Source organism: Anastrepha obliqua, chromosome 2 (genome assembly GCF_027943255.1).
Source record: "Anastrepha obliqua isolate idAnaObli1 chromosome 2, idAnaObli1_1.0, whole genome shotgun sequence".
Taxonomy (NCBI): domain Eukaryota; kingdom Metazoa; phylum Arthropoda; class Insecta; order Diptera; family Tephritidae; genus Anastrepha; species Anastrepha obliqua.
The window spans coordinates 2,071,404-2,096,740 of record NC_072893.1 but is presented as its reverse complement, the minus strand read 5'-3'; the positions used below and the strand labels follow the sequence as shown (position 1 = coordinate 2,096,740).

Genomic DNA, 25,337 nt, shown 5'->3' with positions numbered 1-25,337 from the left:
ACTTTACTTAACCTTGTATAATTGAATCATGTGGCAGAGCATCTCTTACAATTTTTTGTGTATAGTTTAGAGGTACCTCAGAGTGGCAGATATTTTCTACGTGAAGTTTTTTCATGGCAGAAAAGAGGTTAGAAGTTCGCTATTACCTGCCGGCAGTGAAATCGTACTCTGGATCAACGGAATGATAGTCACGTGCAGTCGAAAATGTTTTTGGGTTTTTAGTAAGCTCCATTTCTTTGTGAAAATGAAAACAAACCGTTTTCCATTTCAAACCGTTGCTATTTGCGTTGTGCATTCACGTAATTGTCCATGACTACAATGCAAAACAACAACGCAGTGCAGCTAACACGAAATTACGCTAAATTTGAAATAGTAGGTTTTAATGGATCACCCACTGAAATAATAAATGCAATCATAAACCATTTTTAATTAATTAAGTAGTATTATGAAATAATCACTGCTAGTTAATCAGTTTTAGTTTTTAATTTTTGGTGACGGAATAAATAAAGAATTTCTAGAATCTTGAATTCTGATCTTGCAGTTAAATTATCAAAACAAGTATTTATTCCACAGAGCTTGTCGATTTCAAATCCGCTGGCTCTGGACTGATGTACTTCATGTCCACATTCTATGCTCCTTCTATTTACTATAAAAGCAACTGATATTTTGGTGTATTTGGAAGGGCCAATGACATCCCGATGGCACTATAGAGTTCCAACTCGCGTCAACTTAGCGGGGATGGGTTAGTGCGAAAACGTATAAAGTCGCGAGATTCTCTAGCCACGAGCAGATCGGCTAACAAAGCTGCAGCTCTGGAATTTGGTGGGTGTCCTTATCAGCCATTGTCCGTTAAGTCTCCATGCGGTGATACTTGGTATTGCCCTAGCCCGCCCTTTCTTTGGTAGCTGTTTGGAAGACGAGGTGGAATCATCTCAGCACCTCCTGCTCAGCTGCCTTGCTCTCTTGAGCTAAGGTGCAGATATATGGGATCTCACTTGTTCGCTACACCTGCGCTGGAAGAGGTTAACGCAAGGTAATCAGTAACCGTTTGGTCATCATCCTCCAATCCAATCCTTCCCCCTGTCCCCCTCTGTTTTTCTTTTGGCATCACAATGGACGAATTTGATTCTTTGTCCAAGTAGTCCCCGCTTGGGCAGCCATTTATTCCAACCTTACCTACAATTGCAGGGCTAATGTCGTAATACCACCCTTATATTTTTTAAATTTTTCACGTTGAAAATTTTGTATGCAATTTTTATTTCATGCATCCACAAACGGTTTTGCTAGTAGCCTGTATTTTGAAAATTTGAAATTAAATAATAATTTTGCATTGATGTTTTATGCTGGGATCCTTTTTATGCTGAGAACCAATCAAATTGAATTTTTTAAATTATTTTATTAATAAATTTCATTGTTGGAGTATTTACATTTGCATTTCTAAAACACATTACGAGTAACTTAAAATATTCCCGATAATTTTGTTTGTATATAAGTAACATTAAATCATAAATATAAGAATATCTCTACGCACAGACATCATTTTATGGGAGTTTACTCGCTTCACAAGTTAAGTTCTAAATTGAATCCCACAGCTTGTGCTTGTGAGACTTTATAAAAACAAGTCCAATACACGGATCCTCACTTGTATGATGATTTGCTCCTAAATCTATTCTGGATAACATTTTTACAAGAAATAAGTGTGTGTGTGTGTAGGTGCTAAAACTATCTACGTAATATTTTACAAGCGGCTACTTGCAACACAACAAAGATCTTTACGTACTCGTAGTAATAAGAATAACCATCTGGATGTTGAATGGATTCGACTAGTTGCTATTCAGCTACGCTAATTTGTGTTGTAAATCGTCTGAGTGTGTTCTTACCCTAAAGTATTTTCACTTAAATCTCCTTTGCCTAACCTAAATTATTTATGTTTAAATACTGGTTTGAAACAAACTTTGTATTCCAATCAATCTTTTCACAGCTTTTGGCTTCAACGCCCAGCAAAGTATTTTTCCAATAAATCCTAATTCCTGTCTACTTATAAGTATACATATATGCAAGTAAGTGCGTGTAACAAGGTAAACTTCAGCATTCACTTTAGTCTAGTGTGATATGTGGATTTGTATATGTGAATCCCACGAATGGTTTCTGGTCCATTGATTGCAGGATCTCCTTTTCGATGGGAGTCAGGCGCACACGCTCTTTGGTGAAAACGCGGTCGAAGTATTGAGTGTCCAAGGGATGTTTCTGTGAACAAGAATAACAACACTGTGACTTAAATGAACTCGATAACTTTTGAGATATCGGATACTCACTACAAGAGGTTTAAAGGGTGGCGGTAACTGCCGTTTCTCTAACAAATCCCAATCTATAGGCCTGAAGAATATGTGCTCGCTGATGTCGCCAGCGGGACTATATTGAGAGCCAATGCGCTTTGTGTAATCTTTTTCAAGTAGCTGCCAATACAAAGACTTTTCTTTAGCACGTCAAACTATCTTAGTAAAATTATATAGAAGACTTACTCCTTTCAAAATACCCGTAGCTTCGGCTGATATATAGACAGGGAACCAAGGGATCTCATTGCAAATCGACCAAAATAGTTCGTCTTCATCGCAACCGCTAAACGGAGACTGGCCAATCAACATTTCGTAGAGTAAAACACCAAACGACCACCAATCAACATATTGATTGTATTTTTCACCCTAATCATTGGAGAATAAAATGAAATAACAATTTAACTTCCGTGCTTTGTGACTTTACCTTTATGATTTCAGGTGCCATATAATCTGGTGTACCACAAAAGCTGTCTGCTGTTTTGTCGAGGTAGATTTGCAATTTGCACATGCCGAAATCGGCAATACGAACGTGACCTTCGTAGTCTAGAAGCACGTTGTCCAACTTTAGATCTCTGCAGAATTGGATGAAAAATTTGCGTACATAAGTCCAAATTCAAATATGTTTGCATGTAAGTATATATGTAACAAAATGGATTTGTACCTGTAAATGATGCCCTTTTTGTGTAGGAACTTTAGACCGGATATAATTTCGGCACCATAGAATCGGGCGCGTTCCTCCGGGAAACGACCACTCTCCTGTATATGAAACATTAGATCACCACCATTGAGGTATTCCATGACAAAGAATAAATGGCTCTGGAAAAATATTAAAAAATGTAGAGAACAGATGCATTTACTAATGTAATACCCTATGATCAGAAAGTACCGGGAACGTTTAAATAAAGCAAAACAGAGTTAAATTTCAGGCAAATTTATTTAACTCCTTCATATGACCCAGTCCTCCATGTACCCCTAGTAGGTCGATGAAGGGATGGTCTTCAGCACATTCGCCGCATTCTCTTTGGGAAACAAAAAGAAGCCGCACGGGGCCATATTATGTGAATACGGTGCTTGGACGATGGTATTTACTTGGTGTTTGGTCAAATAATCTAACACAATTTGGGCTCGGTGCGATGACGCGTTATCATCATGCAAAATCCAAGCATTGTTCAAAACGGATAGATAATATTCTTTATTGACTGTCTGGACCGATGGAAGGTATACCCATGGTGCACTACGCCTTGGCAATCGAAGAAAACAATCAACATCACCTTCTCGGTACTTTCTGATGATAGGGTATGTTAATAAGTCAGCCTAGATCTTATATGCTAGTCTTTTGATAGTATTTTTCATTGAAAATGAAATTTGAAATTGAATTGTGAAAAGAGGTGAACCAAAAAACCGAAAAAATGGTAACTCCTACAATATTCAGGCTGGAACGCTCATTGTATTCAAAGCTCTGGAAAGTAAAAGGCTGGATAGTCAAAGAGAAAAGGAGAGAAGTGACAGAGAGAAAGCGATAGGATAGACACAGAGACAGAGGATGATGTGGTAGTTACAGAGATAATCCTGTAGTCCAGATTTTTTGGACAATCTGGAAATATCCTCCAATTTGAGATAACCAATTTTACTCATTTTCATGACATAGGAACTCAAAATTCGAAGTCTTGCTCAAGCAACGGCAGGACACTCGCAGAGAAAATGCTCAATGTTATCCGGCTCCTCCAAGCAAGACAGGCAAATCGGATGCTCAACCATTCCAATAATGGTCATATGCTCACTACCAAGTTTTAGAAGAAAGTTTGACAGTTTTCTGTTTGGACTTGTCACAAAACACTTTGCAGTTCTGCAGCGTTCTACATTGACCATCGCTCTTTCTGTAAATTGCGTACATAATCGCTGCATTTTTTTTATTTTTCTTTTCTTGATTAGCGTGATAACCGCTTGCGTGACTTTGGCCGAGTTTAACAACGCGTCGTTTCTTTCTCGCGTTAACCGGCGCCAGTTGGACATACCAAGTGAAGCCTAGTATTTACTTCTCCACCTGACCTTCCAACGCAGAGGAGGCCTTCCTCTTCTTTTGTTACCACCAGCTGGTACCGCATCGAATACGTTCCCTCGTCTGCGATACTCGTCGTCGCCAACGTGCAAAGGTCCAAAAATCTTCCGCAGAATCTTTCTTTCAAACACTCCAAGGGACGCCTCATCGGATATTATTATCGCCCAAGCTTCTGCGCCATACGTTAGGACGGGCATGATGAGAGTCTTGTAGAGTGTTAGTTTTGTTCGTCGAGAGAAGACTTTACTACTCAAGTGCCTACTTAGTGCAAAGTAGCATTTGTTGTTATCGGTGTTAATGCTGGTTCCTCGATATACGAAGTCTCTTACAACCTTGAAATCATAACTATCAACAATGACGTGGGCCGATACGCGAATGCGCCCCCTATTTGTGTGATGGTAGGAGGTACTCAGCCTTGTCTTTGTCATCATCAGATCCATTCGCTTTCTTCTTTATCCAGTTTGGAAAAGGCAGAACTAACTGTACGGTTGTTAAGGCCGATGATGTCAATATATTGGAAAATTGGTATAGCAATGTAAATTTTAAGGTATAAAATTCACATTGATTCGCTTTACGAAAATATATTAATACAAATATACGGGCGCCCTGTTGCCCTAAGCCACTGATCGGCATTATAATTATGAGTTTTTGAAAATCTGTATTATATTATAAATTGCACTACTAATCGAAAAATATTACTCTTTTGTAGTCGCTTTAGTGCTTCAGAGCTAATTCATCGCTGCAGAGGTAATTCATCGAATTTCGGCAACACAACAATCACTGCAAACCATTACGCCACCATTGCTTTAAATCTAATGTGTGGGTGTGACAATTGGGCCGATTTCTCCTCCGGCTATGTACGCAATTAATGCCGACATTCACTTTAATCAAATGCCCTGATCCACATTTGAAAATTGGCCATCGCTCGAGATGGCTGTGACAACGCGTTCATTCGAATGAATTCACCGATCGATGGCCAAACAATGAGCTAAATTTATCGTTTCACCTTTCCTCAAATATTTAATTGAGTTATTTGGGGTTGCTCATTTTGGCATGTGGCCGGGAGGATGCCGGCAGGTGTACACCGAATATTTTGTGACAATTTCGAAAACTCGCCCATGTAAAACACGCAATTACGACCACATCAGGGTTAGTCGGTTTTCGTACGCAAGTACGCACATATACACACACAAATGCGAACGCATAAACGCTGCTTATTTTTGAAAACTGTTTTTGGAAAAATATCTCAAGAAAGAACATCCGACGGTAGTTATCGTTACTCTGATAGTACCTGTGTATGTAGAAATGTGCAGTTCACAGCAACGTAAATATTGCAGTAGAAAGCGCCAAAGACTTAAGAATCTAAGAATAGGAAAGTAGCTGCAATGTGCCAATGCAAGCGAAAAGACACAGCAACATCAACATTTGTTGTTATTTAAATTGAGACAGGAACACTTTAAATCATTTGTAATTGGGAGGTAAATTCAAGCATGTATGTATGTAAGTAAAATGTAGCCGTACGAATGCTTGCACAGATATGCAGAAAACAAATACCCACTCACTAAAACGAATAAATTAGAAATTTTCGAACCGATTTCTGGTCGCAATGAGATTCTTTCTCTAATAAATTTACGACCAATATAAAATGTTTCATTTGACTTTTTGATGGTTTCCTATTTACCTCAGTTTGAAATGTGCAAAACAGGTGACACAGATACGGATGTTTAGTGCCCAATGCCAGCACTTTGCGTTCAATTAAGGTTGAATCGACATCGTCATCCTCGAGAACAACATCTTTCTTCAGACACTTAACTGCGTAGTAGTAGGTGGTGTCGCGTAGCTCAGCCAGTAGCACCTGAGAATTAAAAATGCGATCAAGTAAAAGTTGTCGTTGTTTTATGTTTACTTGCATTTAATATTTTATATTAAAAAATTTAAAATTACCTTGCCAAAGCTGCCTTTACCCAACACAGCTAGGAAATGGAAATCGTCCACTGAATAGTTTTTGAAATGTGGAATAACGGTAGCTGGCGCCGTAAAGCGCCCCAACTTTTGAAATTGCGAATAAGTATATGATGTTTCTGTAAATAAAGTGTTACGGTCAAAGAAGGCAGTCAAGATAAAATATTATTTTGAAATTACTTATAGGAAAGCAATAAAAGCGACAGAAATATGCCTTTTATCTAATGTTTATATCGTACGTAGGGGCTGTGTGGCTGTTAAATAAGAAAGCTGACACTGTAAAATATTTTATCTTCAACTAAAAATGCTGGCTTATTATTGCTATTAATACAGGTATGTAGATTAATATACTCTGCACCCCTACCCTTACAGCCATCCAAACGAATCTTCCATCGTTCGAAACACAGCTGCAGGTTTGCTCTTGGCAGCTCGCGTGTGCCGTTTTATCATCTTAGGTATTTCTTTTGGTGCAGATTTCACCCTATCGAAAGTCAATGCGGATTGAGCTGGAGCATCCCCAAGCTGAAGAACCAATAAGTTTTCTGTCCACATTCGGATACAGGTAGTATATTTTTCTTTTTATTGTTGTGGTTGTTGTTGTAGCAGCATAAACATCCCTTATACATACACGTGGAATGCTGCTGAAGTGACAATTCTTGGTCGGATATAAATCCTGGTCGTTTCGGTTAAGTCGAACCGACTGTCGTGGGAACGACAGGATGCGTCGGTTCTATTGCTGGCCAATCGTGTGATCTTCAGAAACCAAGTGCAGATGCACAATCTATTAAATATCGAAAAAAGAACAACTCGCCGCAGAAGGGCGACCAGGGTGAATCATCTGCAATGCCTTTTCATCCGTCATGAAAAAAATTAAACTACTCAAAGAATTAGTACAGACTATGAAAATTATGTACCATATATTTCTTTAAATAGGCGGCCGCCGTATACGAATGGGTTGGTGCGTGACTACCATTCGGACTACCATTCGGACAGAGAGAACGTAGGTTCCCGGTGAACCACCAAAATTAAGAAAAACATTTTTCTAATAGCGGTCGCCCCTCGGCAGGCAATGACAAACCTCCGAGTGTATTTCTGCTATGAAAAATCTCCTCATAAAAAATATTTGCCGTTCGGAGTAGGCTTGAAACTGTAGGCCCATCCATTTGTGGAACAACATCAAGACGCACACCACAAATAGGAGGAGGAGCTCGGCCAAACACCCAAAAAGGGTGTACAAGCCAATTATAATATAATAATATATATTTCTTTAAATAAATTATATGACCCTTTTTTCAGTAAATACCACAAATCCTTAAGAATTTTAATAAAATTTTTTTCTTGAGCGGGCAACCCTCCCATAACATATTATTCACTTTTTTTGCACTTTTCTAATAAAAGTACATATTCCAAAGCGGACACATTTTTCAGTCCCTTAGTTATCCGCTTAAGAGAGAGTGCACTGTATCCAATTCCAGGACCACAGAAATTTCTTGCTGAAGGCTGCAGGTACCCAGAAAATTTGCACCCTCTGCAATTTAAACGGGGAAGAAGATATGCAGCACTTATTAGGAAGATGTCCGTTACTGAAGGAGATCAGAACAAGATACGCAGCGAAGCTAAATGAAGCAGAAGTAATAGATATACTTAATGGCCATAATTGGAAAAGACTAACTTGCTTCATACACCCAACCTTACGCGGTAGAGAATTTCTTATTGTAGGATTTAATTTTTGATGCATTTTTGAGCTGTGACAGACAACATTGTTATTGCCACAAATTTATTATTTCTTTCTTTATGTATTTAAATGAATTATTGTATAAATTATTGAAATGTAAGACACAATATTTATCAATAAATAAAGAACGAGAGGAACTGCATTCGATAGAGAGAACTTCACGCTAAACAGTTGGCTGTCGCAGCATCAGTTTCGTTATTTGATGTGACTACTTTATGCTGCATATTTTGCGATCTTATCTTAATAAAGTTGCGATTTATCAGATTTAAATTTCTATACCCACTGGACTATTATGACTTTGTTTTCATAATCATAAAATATATTTATATACAAATATAAAATGCGAAATTGTTAGGAATGGACAAAGGGATCGATTTGGTCTGTCTGTTTTTCCATCTGTGCTTGCAACGAATCAATGTCATTCGGTACGCATGACACTTTTGCTATGAGGACAATTAATATTGAAAATCGGATAGCGACAGCAACCACCTTTCATGTAAATTTAATTTTTGCCTTTAAGTAGCAAGGAAAAATTGTAAAGTTGGTTTGCATTAGATTTTGCCTCAATATGATTCAAAAATTAATGAAAATAGGCAGTATCCTACGACCACACCTAAAAATGCGTATTGAGACATCTTAAAGAGGCTTTTTAGAAATACTAGTTTTGTAGGCCGATGCTTCAGAATCCGTCTTGACAAATCAATATTTCAATCTACAATATTTTTATAAGACCACGACTATAACATCGCACAAAAATTTGACCACCGGAAAAGTTCGATTGCGCTTCGTGCTTTCTTTTATTTATATAAAGGATTTTCCAATAAAAGGTGTTACAGGTGAATGGATTACGCTATCGAGAGATGATTAACGTTTTTTTTTAGCCGGAATTGGATGGTGTTGATCTGGACAACGTTTATTTTCAACAAGACGGCGCTACGTGCCACGCAACGAAACCATTGATCTTTTACGGAAAAAGTTTCCGGACCGTGTTATTTCTCGAAGAGGTGATCACAATTGTCCACCGAGATCTTGTGATTTAACACCTCCTGACTTTTTTCTTTGAGGTCACGTGAAAGAGAAGGTCTACGCCAACAGCCCAGGGTCGCTTCAAGACCTCAAAGATGGAATTCGTGAGGCTATCGAGGACACAGGGCAAGGCAGCCACTTTGCAATTCGGTTATGGAAAATTTCATGAAAAGGATATTGTCCTGTAAGCGTGGTCGTGGTGGTCATTTGCCTGATGTTATTTTCCACTATTAACGTCATATCTTGAAATATAATGAAATAAATATCCGATCATTTATATTAAAAAATAGCATTTTTTTTGAATATCAAAATAACACTTAAACACTCTTATTAAACACCCCTATGTAATCGTATTTAAAATATTTCTTTGAAATATTAAATATTTCTTTGACAGTTGCGAAGAAAGAAGGATTTCGATTTATTACTCACAAGTTAATAAAGCTGATTTAAAATATTTCAGCCGTTGTTTTTGGTATGAAGCCCATTCGCTACCGAAGTTAAGCCTTAAGATACTAAGTTCGTGAAATGGCTGTCAAAATTCATACTCAAATTCATATTCAAATATGCGCAGAATTTTATATGTATCGCATGGCAAATTAGTACTCAGTTCACGCCGTGAAAGCCTCAAATCAAATATAATTTTGACTACGATGTTTTCATCCATCACAAAATATGATAAGTGATAACTTATGATTTGATTTGATTTGATGTGATTTGTTCGTGTTTTATTTCAAAAAAGATATATAGTTCTAAAAAGCGCCCGTTATAATTAATGCCTCGGTTATTTTTGGATTACCATTTTATTCAGTCATGTGTCTTGGCATCATTTCAGGGAACGAATTTAAAGAAGAGGTGTTAACAAAGAGATAATTTACTGTGCCTAATCTCGGAAAGTTATTTATTTGTGCTTCACATATGCATACATACAAACAAAAAGCTATTTAAAGTGACCGTACTTGCTACATGAAATCACTCATTATTTAAATACTTAGTGCGTCTAATGCTCATCTACATACGAGTACGCAATTTTTCAAATCGCATGATTCAGCCATCACCTTTTGTTTAGACTCGTTTGTCATCACCCATAGGAAATATATTGAATATTTCGATAATTTGTTTGTTTTGACAGGGAGTCAGCATATTTTTAATTTCTAGAAACTTTTCAAAATTGTTCAAAAATACTCATAAATCGTACGTACTTATGTGCATCTGTACTTTGGACTGTATTAGCATTCTGGTAAATTGCGGATTGCGATTTCTCTTCAAGAAGATTTGGCGTTTGAAATTAGTTCTAGAGCTATGCTTTAATCGATTTTGTCTTAGAGTTCAATGCACTTAGTCCTGCCATAAATTCTGTGACAAATTTTACAATGCATACGGCGAGTACCAATTCGCAGAAAAAAGTTTTGAGTGGTGAGCTAAGAAAAATCGCATTGCGGTGACTGCATCACAGAAGTGTGGTAGTGAGATTAATGAATTGCTGAAAAAACTGTTTACCGAACGATCAATAGTTTTCCCCAGTGAAGTGAGAGTTTTTTCCTTTCTGAAGTGAGACGCAGAAAAAAAGGTGGTCTACCTCGCGTGGTTCGAACCAGTGCAGCCATAAAAGACGTTCGAGAAAGAATTGGCAGAAATCCCCTTAGAAAGCAAAAAACCATGTCCATGGAAATGAATGTATCGACCAGATCCATGTCACGACTAATCATTGATGATCTGCACTTGAAAGCCTTCCGTCGCTCAACTGGTCATCTTTTGCCAACGCGCTTGAAGAACATTAGACTCGACAGATGCAAGCAGCTTCTTCGGTGGCACGCGGTCGACGGCCATGAAAATATTCTTTTCACACTTTGGAAAATGGTCACTGTTGTTGAAGTTTCGAATAAGCAAAACGGCAAAATTTATGCTAAAACTTCTAAAGATGCCAAAAATGTTGTGCCCAATGGTTTGCCAATGGTTTGGTGAGGAGTGTCTTGTAAAGGCGTTACATCTCTTCATTTCTGCGAAAAAGGGGCTAAGACCGGGGCAAAAGGGTACCTGGAAGATGTCTTATACGGCGTGGTGTAGCAGTTGAGCAGTACTATCCTCAATGGAGAGCGTTGGATCTTCCAGCAAGATTGCACACCAGCCCATACGGCAAAACTCACCCACAATGGCTAAAAAACAATATTCCTGGGTTCATAGCCGCAGAAGATTGGCTGTCTGGAAGTCCAGATTTGAATCCATTGGACTACAATTTGTGGTCGGAATTGGAGAACATGGCCAACCGAATGCCTCACAGAAATTTGGAGAGTCTCAAACAATCTTTGGCTCGAGCAGCGACGCTAATATCCATGGAAACCGTACGTGTTGCATGAGCTGAATGGCCTAATCGTTTTAAGGTGACTATTTCGAGTGAAAATTTTATTTTTTTTTTAATATTTACTTCATTAAAAAAAGTATTATAATTTCATATCTATAACAGCCCTAGCTTGTGCCAGAACTTATGGCAGGACTAAGTATATATAATTGGCGCTTATGCCCTTTTGGGCTTTTGATCGAGTTCCTTCTTCTATTTGTGGTGTACGTCTTGATGTTGTTTCACAAATGAAGGAACCTACAGTTTTACGCCACGCCGGAACGGCAGATATTTTTTTATGAGAAGCTTTTCATGGCAGAAATACACTTAACACGAAACATGCCCGGGATTTCGAACCTGTGCACTTCCGCATGGTAGTCACACACCAATCCATTCGGCTACGGCGGTCTTATATATGAAGAATTTAAATAGGATATGTGCACTTGTTGTTTTTGTGTGTTATTTATTGAAATTAATGTACGTATGTATGTGAGTATACAACTATTTGTAAAGATTTTTGCCAAAGACGCGCCTAGATGTTGTTTAAAATAAAACATGTAAAAATTTAGATTCTCTCATTATTTTTATTCAAAATATGTTATGTATGAAAAGATCATCATTTAAATGTCCACTAGTCCACCGCCTATAGGTAAAATATGCCAATCAGTCGATTCATGAATGGCTAATTGTTGAGAACGTCAAGATATCGATCTTGAAGGTTGTTCAGCTACACTTTGCGCTACAGCAGCAACATTTTCAACAGAACATCCGGTTTTTGGCCTTTGGTCTGCCACTGCCTTTTCTATCCTCGACAGAACGTCCAGTTGATGCAAATCTCGATACGCTGTTGGTTGTATGTATTTGTAATATTTATGCGGTTTGGATGATTGGAATCAGAGATGCCTGTGGCATTTTTTTTTTTTTATCAACTGGTATTCGCCGGTAAAGCCTTCCTGTCGTCTGTTTAAGCAGCAATCTTTGATATCGCGACTTTTGAACTAAAATTCATTTGATTTTCTGTGCACTTTGCATTCTTTCTTCATTTTTGTTCTAACCGCTGTCAATGCGATATTACTGAACAATTTGATCCAATAAATCCATATCATACATAATCACTTTATACATACGCACAACATATACCCTCCTCGTTCAATTCATTATCGCATCGTCTATTTTATCATAGATTCCTATTGCAATAAAATTCGAGCCGATGTCATTGACATTATTGTATTACCTACGAGTTCTTCGCCACTTTTATTTATATTCTTATCATTTGGAAGTGGAGAGCTGGTGAATCTTTTGACGCGGATTTTTAGTTACTTAGTTATTTATTTATTTTGTTTTATTTATTATTAAAATGAGGCTGTATTCGAATGACTTCTTATTCTTTTATAAAACGAGTTTACTGGTTGGATGGTGGAATGTTTCCGCTTTTTCAATGTCTCAAACAGTTCAGAGTGAAACTACTATAGTTATCAGAAATTAAATTACGAGAATTTTGTGTTTTATCAAAAATTATTTATTTATTCATTAATATCTATTATGTCCCCTTCAAAGTAATCCCCATGAGATATTATGCACTTGTGCCAAGATTTTTTCCAATCTTCGAAGCACTTAAAAAAATCATTTTTTTATCTTGTTCAGCTCCTCCTTCGATGCCGTCTTCATCTCGCCAATCGTAGCATCGTCTTTTCATGAACCTCTTTAGTTTCGGGAGCAAAAAAAACCACAGGGGGCCAGATCTGGGGGATACGGTGGCTGTGGCATCATTAACGTGTTGATTTTGACCAAAAAGTCGCGCACAAGCAACAATGAGCGGGGGCGTTATCGTGATGCCACAGCCAATTTTTGTTCTTTCACAAATCCGGGTGTTTCTGGCGGATTACTTCACGCAAATTTCGTATAACTTGCAGGTAGTATTCCTTATTGACCGATTTAGCCTGTGACAAGAACTCATGATGCACAACGCCCATGTAATCTAAGAGAACGGTGAGCAAAACTTTTACATTCGATCGAACTGGGCGCGCATTTTCGGTCTTGATTCGTGCAGCAGCTTCTATTGAGCTTTGGTTTCCACATCATAACCAATAACCCACGATTCGTTACCCTCTGAAGCAAATTTGGGTCGTCACGGACAGAGTCCTACATCTCATTAGCAGTTTTGGTACGAATTTGGCGGCGATCCGTCTCATGCCCAATTCATTGAAAAAAATCTAATGGCACGAGCCAATCGATATGTCTAGGTCCTCAGCAACTTCTCTAACGGTGATTCGACGAGTAGCCAATACCATTTCCTTCACTTCATTAATTTTTTTGTCTGTTGTTGAAGTGCTCGGGCGTCCGGCACACTTTTCGTCGTTCACATCTTTTCGGCCTTCTGAGAACATTTTGTACCACCGATAAACGTTGCTTTGGTTCAAAGTAGCGTCTCCGTATGTCTCAGTCAACATTCGGAATGCATCCGCGCACTTATTTTCGTTTTTAACACTAAATTTGATACAATTTCTTTAATCCATCTTTTTGAACAGGTAAAAATCGAAGACGAGCCCAAACACGTGCAAGCAAAGCAGCTGTCAACAACTTGAAGATTCTAAATGACCGAACTCGTCGGCATGAGTGAGAGACAAAAAATATATTGTTTAGCGTAAAATTTTTCTTTCAATGAAACTTTTTGCTCATCAAATATAAAAATGCATTCCAATCCTTTAGTAATAAAGTATTTTAATCTGTAAAATTCAATAATTTCATCAACTGGGTATTTTATGAAATCTAGTTGGCCCCTTTGCTGGATATGCACAATAGTGTGTAAGTGTGTAAGTGTGTAAGTGTAGTATATAATTTTCGAGAAGTCATTTATTATATATTTATTAAAATTCTATTTTGTTGCGATTATCTACGACTTTTCCATGTTTGACTTTGGTTCTTGCTCGTCAACTGACATGCCCAGGACAAAATAGGTGGGTCAGCCCATTCCAATTATTTCTTCAGCATCGTCATGATTTGTGAATTTCTCTTCGAAATATGCCTCCTTTCTTAAACCTTTGAACGCCAAATGTTTCGAAATTCTACAATAAATGATTTACTTCGGCGTGAATATTGTTTTTCAGCAATCATCGTAGAATCACTCATGTTTTGCTTTCTAAATTTTTTATACACTCTTAAATATCTCAATATGTTCAAAAATAAGTAACTGCACACATTTGCTGTAACTTGAGTGGAATGCGAAGAGAAATGGCTCCACTATTGCGAGTCACATTTGCCGTTATATGCTCAATACTAACATAAAATACGTAGCCAAAACAATGAAACGGTTAATACATGAGCTGTACTGTTATAAAGCGTGCGATGTGACTTTTGCACCTCATTTACAAATATACAAATAAAATATGAAAATAAGTATTAAAATCTGGAAAAATGTTGTTTATATCTAAAATATTTGAATGTATTGCTTATACATATGTATGTGATTCACTTATTTTAATATAAGGCTAACTCATAGCACAAATACAGACACAGAGCATACCATCTTGTTCGTCGGTGGCATCGATTTTGTATGCAGGATTAGAACTGGGCGGAGTACTTGGTGATTCTCGGGCCTCGCGTGCGCCTATACGTTAGATTAATAAATAATTTACTTTCCATTCGGTTTTACTCTAACAATTCATATGAATCCAATAAATGCCAACAAATATACTTATATATATTTGAATATCAGATATTTTTAGTGTCGTTCGATATTTTGGGTTTGTGGCCTCGAATATCATACGTAAGAATCTTATCGGACACTCTTCCTATTTATTGGTCGTTGCTTCTTTGTTGCCCTTGAGAATATAGTGCGATCATTTTTAGTACTTGTCACTGTCGAGCTGTCAATTAGGCTGACAGTTATATGTAAGTATATGCGTGAAAGTAGCCAAAGAGGACACTTTTTGCAGCTAAGATTTTCGTTTTGTAGCTATTCAATATTTTCTCTTAACCTGTGTGAAATTTCGCCATTGGCAAGAAAAAGTGGAAATGTGAGGTTGAGCACCTTGAAATATTCATTGCAAACCCTCGTAGTTTTGAAACATAGTTTTAGCAAATATTTGAATTTAATTATAATCATCGATAGACGAACGAAAAACTAAGTGTTTTGCAATGCCAGGTGTGCGGCAGAATTTTTTTCCACATGCAGAGAACCTTAAAGTTTATGCGTTTCCGATTGACAGTTTGTTTTTATGAGAAGTCTTTTCGTGATAGAAATGCACTCGGAGGCCGGTCATTGCCTGCCAGAAGGTGACCGCTTTTAGAAAATAGTTTTTCTGCGATTTTTATTTTTAAATCAAAATTTCAGCACTCATAATTTTTATTTTTGCTAATTGGTCGCGAGTGGTGATTATTTCTTTCAAGTTCGGAAAAAGAAAAAAAAAGAAAAAAGGGAAAAAGAAAAAATGTCAATTTGTCTTCTTATTTTAATTGGAATAAATAATTAATAACTATTTTATTTTTCTCATAAAATTTGGTTAAGTATTTGTTAGGTCGAAAACTAAGATTTAAATTTATATTTTCCTAGGCAACAAGTAGCAACACTTCCAAAAGTAAACTTTATCGCAAAAATATTTGACACATTAATCTACCTGGGGAAAAAAACATTCAAAAAAATACCAATGTTTTTGAAGTAATAGAAGTCAAAAGCTCATTAGTATTATAGAAAAAAATTTAGAAAAAATTACCAATATTTAAGAAAATTATAAAAGTCTGATAAGTATAAACTAATTCTAGTAAAAAATATTATTTCTGAAAAAATTATAATAATCAAATAAATCGTTATTTTTAATTGGCATTGGCCAAACTCATTCAATGAAAATCATTGCAGTTTACACAAGGACAAACAAAGGCAGAAATGTGTGTAAATCGAAAAGTGTTTTGCAAGAGAGAGATTTCTGATTAAATAAAATGAAATAAAATAAAATAATAATAGCAAGGGTATCCATCTAATCGTTTAAAATTGGTAAATGCAAAATCTCCACTGTATGACTGTCTGCATATTTGCAAGTTGTGTGGTGACTGAGGGTGAATGCTCGGAATCATTCATTGCATCTTCAGGGGTGCCACTAGGCAGTGGTTTAGGGTCTTTACTCCTATTTGTATTATCGTTAATGATTAATGTGTTAGTACCTGGTTTTCGGTAGATTAGAAATACAGAGTAGCTCCCTATGTTGCTATCGGATATTAGTGCGCTCGTTCGCTGGTGTAGTAACTCTGACATCTCTTTAAATATCAAGAAATGTGTTCAATTTACTATCGCCAATACGCCTAATGTTTTCCAATCATCCTATGATATTGCTAATATTATAAGTCAATTCTGCCATAAGTTCAAAGGTATGGGTGTGATTTTTGACTGCCATTTTTCATTCAATGCCGCACTAACTTTGTTGTATCTACTTCTATTACTTTTTCTATCTTAGAGCTTTTGTACGGCGTAATAGCTCAAAGTTCCCGAACACTTACACTCTCAAATTAGAATTTTCATTTCCATTTTGCAATTGAGGGAACTGAACGTTACAGAAGGTGTTCCTTAAATGTGCCCTGCGTTCGCATACATTCTTAAATCCTCCTATTCCTTCCTATAAGTGCCGTTTGATTTTAATTAATTTAAGGTCTCCAGAGAATAGAAGGTCTGTACTGTCACTATCTGCCTGTTTTCTTCCTCTCTGTTGCGGGGTTTTCACTTGCATGCGCGTAATACTCCTTTTGCCCGTGCCCTTAGAAAATTTATTATTTATTTTTTTCATTTATTTCATTACTAATCTTGAGTCATTTAGCTTTAAGAGCTCTGTAAAACCTCTTATTATTTTTATGTTTTAGACTCGAAGAAATTTTATGTTGCTATCGGATATATTTTCTGCACATGCCAAGAAGAAAGCGTAGCTAATTTCAGTGTTGCTGTTGCAGCGGTAAATATTTGGTAAAATTTTGCGGTTTGTGCGTGGCTGTCATTCAGTAAAGCCTGGGTGTGAGCATGGAAGGCGATGGGAAACATTCGGGCGCAATGCTGTCTAGAAAATGCTCTTTAAAAGATCATCTGCTGTTCGGAGACAGCATAAAACTGTAGGTCTCTCTAGAGCATCAAAAAGTACACTATAAATTGGGAGTTGGGTCAAATACCTAGCAGAGATGGGCGCTCCAATTATAGACACTTATATAAGGTCTAAGTTTAAAACTATACTCAGAGTGTGTGACTTATTGCTCAATTAAATTTGCCAGAAACTGAGGCCGTACATTTTCTGGACTTACATTATGAAGCATTTGAGTGCTTAGATGAATACTCTAAGAATTATTTTCCTTCAAGTGGTTTTTAGCGGAATATTTATTTTTAATTGATTCTATTCTGACATATTTGATACCCAGATGCAAACGTGATTGAAGAAAAATTCCTGATGAATTTGTTCTATAAATTTATTAAAAGAGTTGCTATTGTTAAAAGAAATACTACCACAAATGTAAGCGATTCACAATTAATGGATCAGTCTTTGGATGAGTTTATTATTGTTTGCCTAAGCGCCGATTATGAGTCGCATAGTGCCAAAGAGAGAGAGTTTTCTACATTTGGGGTAAGTGTGCTAGTGAGCCGTTGATGCTTTTGAATTAAAAAAAATGTATTCAAAGTCATATTTAATTTTTAACGGTTGGGCAAATACCTAACTCTAATTTACGTACGAATTCTATTGAGGGGCAATAAGTTTTTGCGTACAGCTCGAGATAACATCGAAACGTAAATTTCTGTCTTTTTGTTCTTTTTTTTTGGCTTTTTTTGCTAATAATTTATATTGATAGTGAGGGTGGACCCGCAATAACAGTAGCAAACAATAGTCAAAAAAATTATCCGAAAAAACGAATAATGCAAATATTTTAGAAAACCCTTCTGATTAACGAGGCTAACTGGGGCTAATGGGAAAGTGATGCGCGATATATGGCTACTCCTTTTCAATTGAAAACCTCACCGACTGTGAAAACTTGGTGCCCTCTGCTTTATTTGTCAACGAGGCGCTGTCGACCGAGGAAAACTCGGTATAAGCTTATCATCGGTGAGAAGGAAGGCTTGGAGGCACTAAGCCCGGATACTGAAGGCCAATCTATCTACCCTATTTTACGAGTAAAACTCTGATTAAGGAAACCACGAGGCTCTTTGTTCCACCTAGGAGCCACGGGAAATATATATCACTTATAAGGGTATACAAAGTGTACCAAATATCTATAACTTTCGAAAAAAATACAATACTCGTTTACCAGTTTTTTACAGCAAAGAAATTTTTCTTCCTCCTATGGTAATTTTCCTCATCTGAGGGACTTCCTTTTAAAAAGCTCTCAATAACCAGTTATTTTTCACTTTGCACTCCCAATAAATCATATTTTAAGGAAAAATACCCCGCTAAAAAAAAAAACAAAAAATAAAATGCCCGGTCACACATTTTTAAAGGAAAAAACAATTTTTGTTACTGGTTTAGTTGATAATCCCATATTCTTTTTCAAGGCAGAAACAAATTAGGTGGCTGGTCACTGGTACTTATATTTGCCCTGTAATGGATTTTATCTTGAAGATTTATGTTTGCAGACCTCTAGGCTTTAGATATTTAGTGATAGAGACACACAAAATTCACATATCTTGGAATAACCATCAAAGCGATTGAGGAAGAGTTTAAAAACTGAGTTTGATGAAACGTGGAGTTTAGAAAATAATTTCTAATTGCAAGTCCATAACTACAAACGGGCAATAGAACATCGTATCAGGTCCATATGTATGCACGTATGCATATTTACAACTTTACATATTTTATAAATAATTCGCTGGCGTCAGCAATTTAATACTGCGCCCGTCTAACGAGGATACGGAATGCAAAATTTGCATTAAATCTACATAAAGTGCACCTACACCCAATAATATATTTATGCACATAGGCGAAGGTGATATACTTACATTTATAAGCAAATATTTAAGTGTAATGCTTTTAATAGACAGCTGAGGAACTGGTGCCAAGATTCTTAACGCAATCGGGAAGAGACCAGCTAAATATAACACCAGAGCCTGATGTCGTAAAATGGCGACAAATAACTATAATATTTTTTAAGTATTTGGGGCACTGCTGCATGCAATATAAACCTGCAATATACTCGTTCATACTGTGTATGTGATTGGCATGCGCACACACATACATACTGACAAAGTGTCCGATCAAACAGCCTTTTATACTTTTATTTTCTTCTTCTGGACAGCGCAATCACCTGACCCGTACGGTCGCAAGCCAATAAATCGAACACAATGGATGATCAGTGAGCCAAAATTAAATTCTTTCACTTGTATGGGAATATTCGTAAGTATGTATGTACGTATGTATATGCATGCATTTGTATAATGGCGCAGTGCAAACTAATTATTTTGAGCATCTCGCTGGGATTTTGGCCTTTTCAGAAAATACACGCAAACGAGGATTGAATCAAAAAGCATTAGAACAACCAAAATAACAATGAAAATACATAAATAATGTGAACAATTTAAAAAAATAAGGAATTTCGCTTTGTTTTATTTTTGAGCGAATGATGAGTACACAAAGAATATGACAAAAAGCGTTTTGGCAAGGGAACCATTGAATCGGCAGATTAGTGTCTTTGGGCAGTCTATTTATTAGTCGTAATTGGGAATTGTACTCGTTTATTTTTAGCACACGACTATATCTTCTATTATTACTATTTGCTATTCTAGCTTTGGTAAAAATCGTAAAAACGACTTGGAAAATAACATTCGAAATTGATTAGTAAAAAGAGCTGGAATGAAAATGAAATTACATTCGACATTGCCCATTAACTCCAAGATATTGGCTTTCACGTTGCAGATAATGGATCTACGGGTCACAGCTTGAAATACTTCTTCAAAAACTGGATATCCAGCCTTGGCTAAAAGTATTAGGCACCCCACTAAAATACAACTAATTTCAAATGTGGCTACCAAAGTGAGCGCTGCTTTTGCAAAGGTTTCACCAGTGTCTTCAACCTTTGATTATAACAATAAATTGTATTACGAGTATGGGAAAAGCCATGGCACACTTGGTGCGTAAAGTCTACAATGTTGTATTTTCAAAGGTATACTTAAAATATTTTGGCATTTTAATTTGTTAGTCAATGCGTGAATAATCTTTGCTGTAAAGTTATAAAGCGGATATAAATAATTTCTTATTATCCAAATGCCTAAAAAGTGAATAGAAGTGTCTAAACAACCTTTTACTGTACCAGGAACTCAAATTTAAAATTACGGCGCGGCATCTTAAGTGCCTGGTCACTTTTGCTGTATGGTGCGTGGACACTGAAAGTTACATTTAGGAATAAGTTGGAGGCTTCTGAATTGTGGTGCTTTCGAAGAATGTTAAAAGTATCTTGGAGACAAAAGATTAGCAACGCAGAAGTTCAACGTACACTTAATAAGGAAAGAGAGTTTATAACAACAATAAAGCGTCGAAAACCGCATATTTCGTGCATATTATGCGTGGACTCAAATACGAATTATTGCAACTCATTGTGCAAGGCAAAATTGCGGGCAAACGTGGCTTAAGAAGGAAGCAAATGTCTTGGTCAAGGAGCATAAGAGAAAGGACTGGACTTCGAAAAATTGGGCGACTCGTACAGGCAGCACAAAACTGAAAAAATATCGTCATATATTTAGTATCAAGAATGAATTAAAGTATGTGACTAAGAGTTATTTACTTACAAATTTTTAAAACTTGCATAATACTTAAATGTTGTGATCGCTAACATTCTGTAAATGGAATAGGCAGATAAAAAAGAAGAAAAAAAGTGAACTTTGTTACGACAAAAGAGTGAGAACCTAAGTTTTAAGTGAGGAAGGGCCGTCTTAAGTTGGGACTACCAATTCACTATGTGCAGTCGAATGTATTGTTCAGCGATTTGCGCAGACAAATCCTTTTTAAAATCAAAAAGTGGAAAAAAACGCCTCACTAGTGTACGGAAAGACCGAAAGCTTATACGCGAGTGTTTCTGCCCTTGCAGCTGCCCTGTCGGAAGAAATTGGAAAGTCCGTTATCGTTCGAGCAGCTAGAAGAAGGTTTCTGAAAGCAGGTTTAAAAGGATGCAAAGCACGAAAGAAGCCGTGGCTTTCAGAAGAAAATCGGAAAGAGCGTTTGGAATGGGAAGAAGATTGGTCGAATGTTCGGTGGTCTGATGAATCGAACTTCGAGGGAGTCTTAATTTATATCATTTTAAAATGTCAACAACCACACCTTCTAACTCTAGTCCAATTTCGAGGAAGTAACGCAAATATTTTAAAACAATGTTTTTTGCTTTCCTACAGGTATTTAAAACCTGGTGTGACGTTCGTGGAGCGACGGGTTGCCGAGGAATATCAGCAGATTGCGTGGTACCCACTGTTAAGCATCCTCGAGGCAGATCTGGAGCTCTATGGCTGCTGATGATGTCGGTGAAATGTTCGTTCAATTCCAACAAGACAATGCTCCTTCTCACAAATCAGCGACTGCGATGCATTGGTTAAGAGAGAATAGCATTGGTTTGTTAGATTGGCCATCATAGTCTAAAGATCTAAACCCCATAGAGCACATGTGGGCTAAAACGTAAGATAATGGATCACAGCTTAACATCGGAACCAGCCCTGAAAAATGCTTTAATTCACGAGTGAAGCGCCATAAGAACAGCCGAATGTGCAAAAGCTTGTACGCAGCATGCCCCAGAAGATTGCTGCTGTTATCAAAGCAAAGGGTGGACCTACTAAATATTAATGTGTTTATCACTAATCCGTTTAGTTGTACTGATTTATAGTATAACTAGAAGATTACTTTACTTTTTAAAACGAAAAATGTGCCTGAAAGGCGAGCCTAGTACTTTTGGCCAAGGCTGGCTATATAAATAACAATGTATGTAGTATATATTCCGAATTCTCATTTAACATAAGTATTTGCTTTTTGGTTAAAACTCAAATAACAATAATATATTTGAGCCCTCGAACCCTTAAAGGCCTGAGAACGTGAGCGCAATAAGAAGATGCTGTCAGATTCCTTAATTATACTGCCTGCAGGTGCGTGTAACAAATATGATTTTGGGAGCTCTAAAGTAATATACTCGTATTTTTAATTGTTCCAAAACGAATACAATTTAGCGTAAATAACCTTAACTATGTGAAAAAAAATCAAAATATTAAAATTCTCTTCTGAATTAACTTTTTGTGCCATTTGCAATACTCGTCTATAAGGCAGCGCTGTGGCGATGAACACCAATTTTATGACTCTGTCTATCCATTGGCATTAAGCAAAAAAGCTAAGCCTTTTGAATATGAGCTAGTAAATAATAAAAGAAAAAATAAAAGTCATACTAGGAAATCAAAACTAAACTTTCGTACTTTGTATTGACCTGAGCTGGTAAATTTCGCACTCATGTAATTTTTAAATAAAGCTAAAACTAAACTTAAATCACTGTAGAGTTGTTAATATTTTTGGCATTTATTGGATACAAATTGATTGAAACAGAAATGGTCTTATGAGAGCGATTACCTCGCTTGACGCAGGCTAAAGCCTCGACGATCAGTTTTTGGTTGACGCCGCATAAATTGGCCATTAAATGTTCGCATTTCTTGTGGCAGTTCACGTCGCACTCTGCAGCCGTGGTAGAGATGCAGGCGTTGATCGATGAATGTTTGTGGTTGTAGACGGAAGCATCGATCGGAGGTGTTGATGTTCAAAAGATCAGAAATTTGTGTAAATATTTTCACTTGTAACGATGTCTTATATACTAGATGATCATTTGGTAATGTATGTATGTATGTACGATGTATATGAATTGCATATATGAATGTATGTATTTGTAGAGCAAAACTTTTGGCACACACGAGGCGAGTTTAATCACTTTGACAAATATTTGTTCTTCTAATCAGTCTTAGTATTTCACTTAAGTTACGACGGGTGTTTGAAATTTGGTTTACTTTTATTTCTCCATTAATTGACTTACATGTATTTCTACCGTAAAAAACCTTGCAAGCCCGATTTACTTTTCGCAGGCGACGGACAATATCAGTACGCACAGTACCTAAAAATTTGAAGAGAAGCGCGGCTAATCACCCAACCGCTTTAGAATTCCGACTGCAGAAAATTGAATCGTTTTCAGGCTTATGCGGAATTTTTTAGCGGCAGTCTACACTCAAACAACATCAAATGATGCCACAACTTTTTACTTTTTAGGGATATATATTGGGCATTCGTATTGGAATCGAATTAAAAATTAAACTAGTATGCAGTTATTTAAAATCGAGATAGCTAAGATTTTAATTTTAATGATTTTTGAAATCGCATTACAAGTTCCCATATAATATTTACATTGTAGATAATATGTTAATTTCCTTTAACTTAAAGTGACTAATTAGTCAAAGTACTTTTGAGCGGCATATCGACAGTCATGTAAATTTTGTAGGTTCTACCCCAATTTTTTATACTTAAAATATCAAGAATTATGAAACAATATTTTTCTTATAGCATTCGGCTGTACGTCGAGCTCATTGTAGAAGCTATAAGTAAGCCATATCATCCATATAAATTTAAAAATCATTATTTCGCATTTCAATTTAAATTTAAAAATTTCCATGTATTCTTTTTAACTTCGGCAAAATGCACTTATAATTATTTTAGGTGCTTTTCTGTGTTTTCGAACCAAAACGTCTCAGAAGAGAAATGTATGGGCTATTTTCCTGAAAGCCTATAAACGTCAAACGATTTGTTTAGTCAACAAAAATTTTTTGATACCTAATGAACAAATTTTCGGAGAATTTTAAATGAAAAACTTAAAATCACAGCTGCCCATTGAAATTCTAGAGCCAGAATTCATGTCTGCCATAATTATTTCATTGAAAACAAATTTCAATTTTTGCGAAAAATTCTTAATTCTAAGTTCTCATTCATATATCATTATATATCAATCATCACCAATCTCATAAATTCCCATTCTTAATATAACCCAACACAAGAAAAACTTCGGACTAAATCCTTCAACCTCTGACTGAAATAGAACCCAAAACTCGGAGTGTTTTCTTTTCTCGAAAAAAAGTCAATTCAAATATGCCGACATTATAAAAATTCGCCATACACCCTGTGAAAGTGTTGTGTATTCTATATGAGAATAGAAAAAGAAAAATCTAACGCCTCCATAAACTTTGCATTTAATATAATAAAGTCGAAAGACGCGCTTAGCTATTGTTTTAAAATAAAACATGCAAACGTTTAGGTTCTCTGAGGTTTCACTACTTTTAATCGAAATACGGCTCTTAAGCATTGTTCGTGAAAAATTAATATACATAATTTAAATGTCCACCATGAGCCACTGACTACAGGGTGACATACTTGAATTAAAATTTTCAAGGCCACCCTCACACATGATCGCATTGAGTTCAGTAATCTCGATCTTTATGCCGAGTTTCAGCTATGGAAACGTTGTTGGTTTTTTCACATAGACTTTACTTTTCAAAAAACGCCACAAAATGTAGTCTAGTGAAGTTAGATCTCACGATTTAGGTGGCCAGTTTATGCCGCCAGGACATAAAATCGACCGAGAAACTTAGATCGCGATAATGAAATGATATCCCATGTTGTGTGACCTGTTGTACTATTCTGTTGACAGTAAAGATCGCCTATGTCTATTCCTTCTAGCTCCGGCCACAAATAATCTTCAATCTGTTGTCTATACGATATCCATTGGGAGTTACAAATCTTTTAATTTCACCTTTGAAGACAAACGTGCCAATTATTCCACCAGCTCAAAAATCACACCAAATAGTAAATTTTAGTGGATATAATGATTTTTCTAAAATTAGTTGAAGGTTTTCTTCTCTCCAGGTGGGGG

At 36.5% G+C, this 25,337-nt stretch overlaps 1 protein-coding gene across 8 annotated transcripts in view; it reads right to left on the bottom strand.

The window, feature by feature from the left end:
- Positions 1-1,413: 1,413 nt before the first annotated feature.
- The window catches only part of LOC129237293 (putative protein kinase C delta type homolog), a 53,784-nt gene continuing 29,860 nt past the window's right edge, over positions 1,414-25,337 (bottom strand). For 5 of the 8 annotated variants that reach the window (XM_054871946.1, XM_054871947.1, XM_054871945.1 and 2 more), the window contains exons 3-9: positions 6,340-6,476; positions 6,077-6,250; positions 2,998-3,152; positions 2,761-2,908; positions 2,523-2,702; positions 2,316-2,456; positions 1,414-2,247 (exon numbers count right to left, since the gene is read on the bottom strand). In XM_054871946.1, the coding sequence (XP_054727921.1) occupies positions 2,098-2,247; positions 2,316-2,456; positions 2,523-2,702; positions 2,761-2,908; positions 2,998-3,152; positions 6,077-6,250; positions 6,340-6,476 (1,085 nt within the window). In that variant the 3' untranslated portion in view covers positions 1,414-2,097. Of the gene's footprint in view, positions 2,248-2,315; positions 2,457-2,522; positions 2,703-2,760; positions 2,909-2,997; positions 3,153-6,076; positions 6,251-6,339; positions 6,477-14,976; positions 15,061-23,002; positions 23,105-25,337 lie in introns of all 8 variants that reach the window. The other 3 variants (XM_054871950.1, XM_054871951.1, XM_054871952.1) reach the window with 1 other exon arrangement.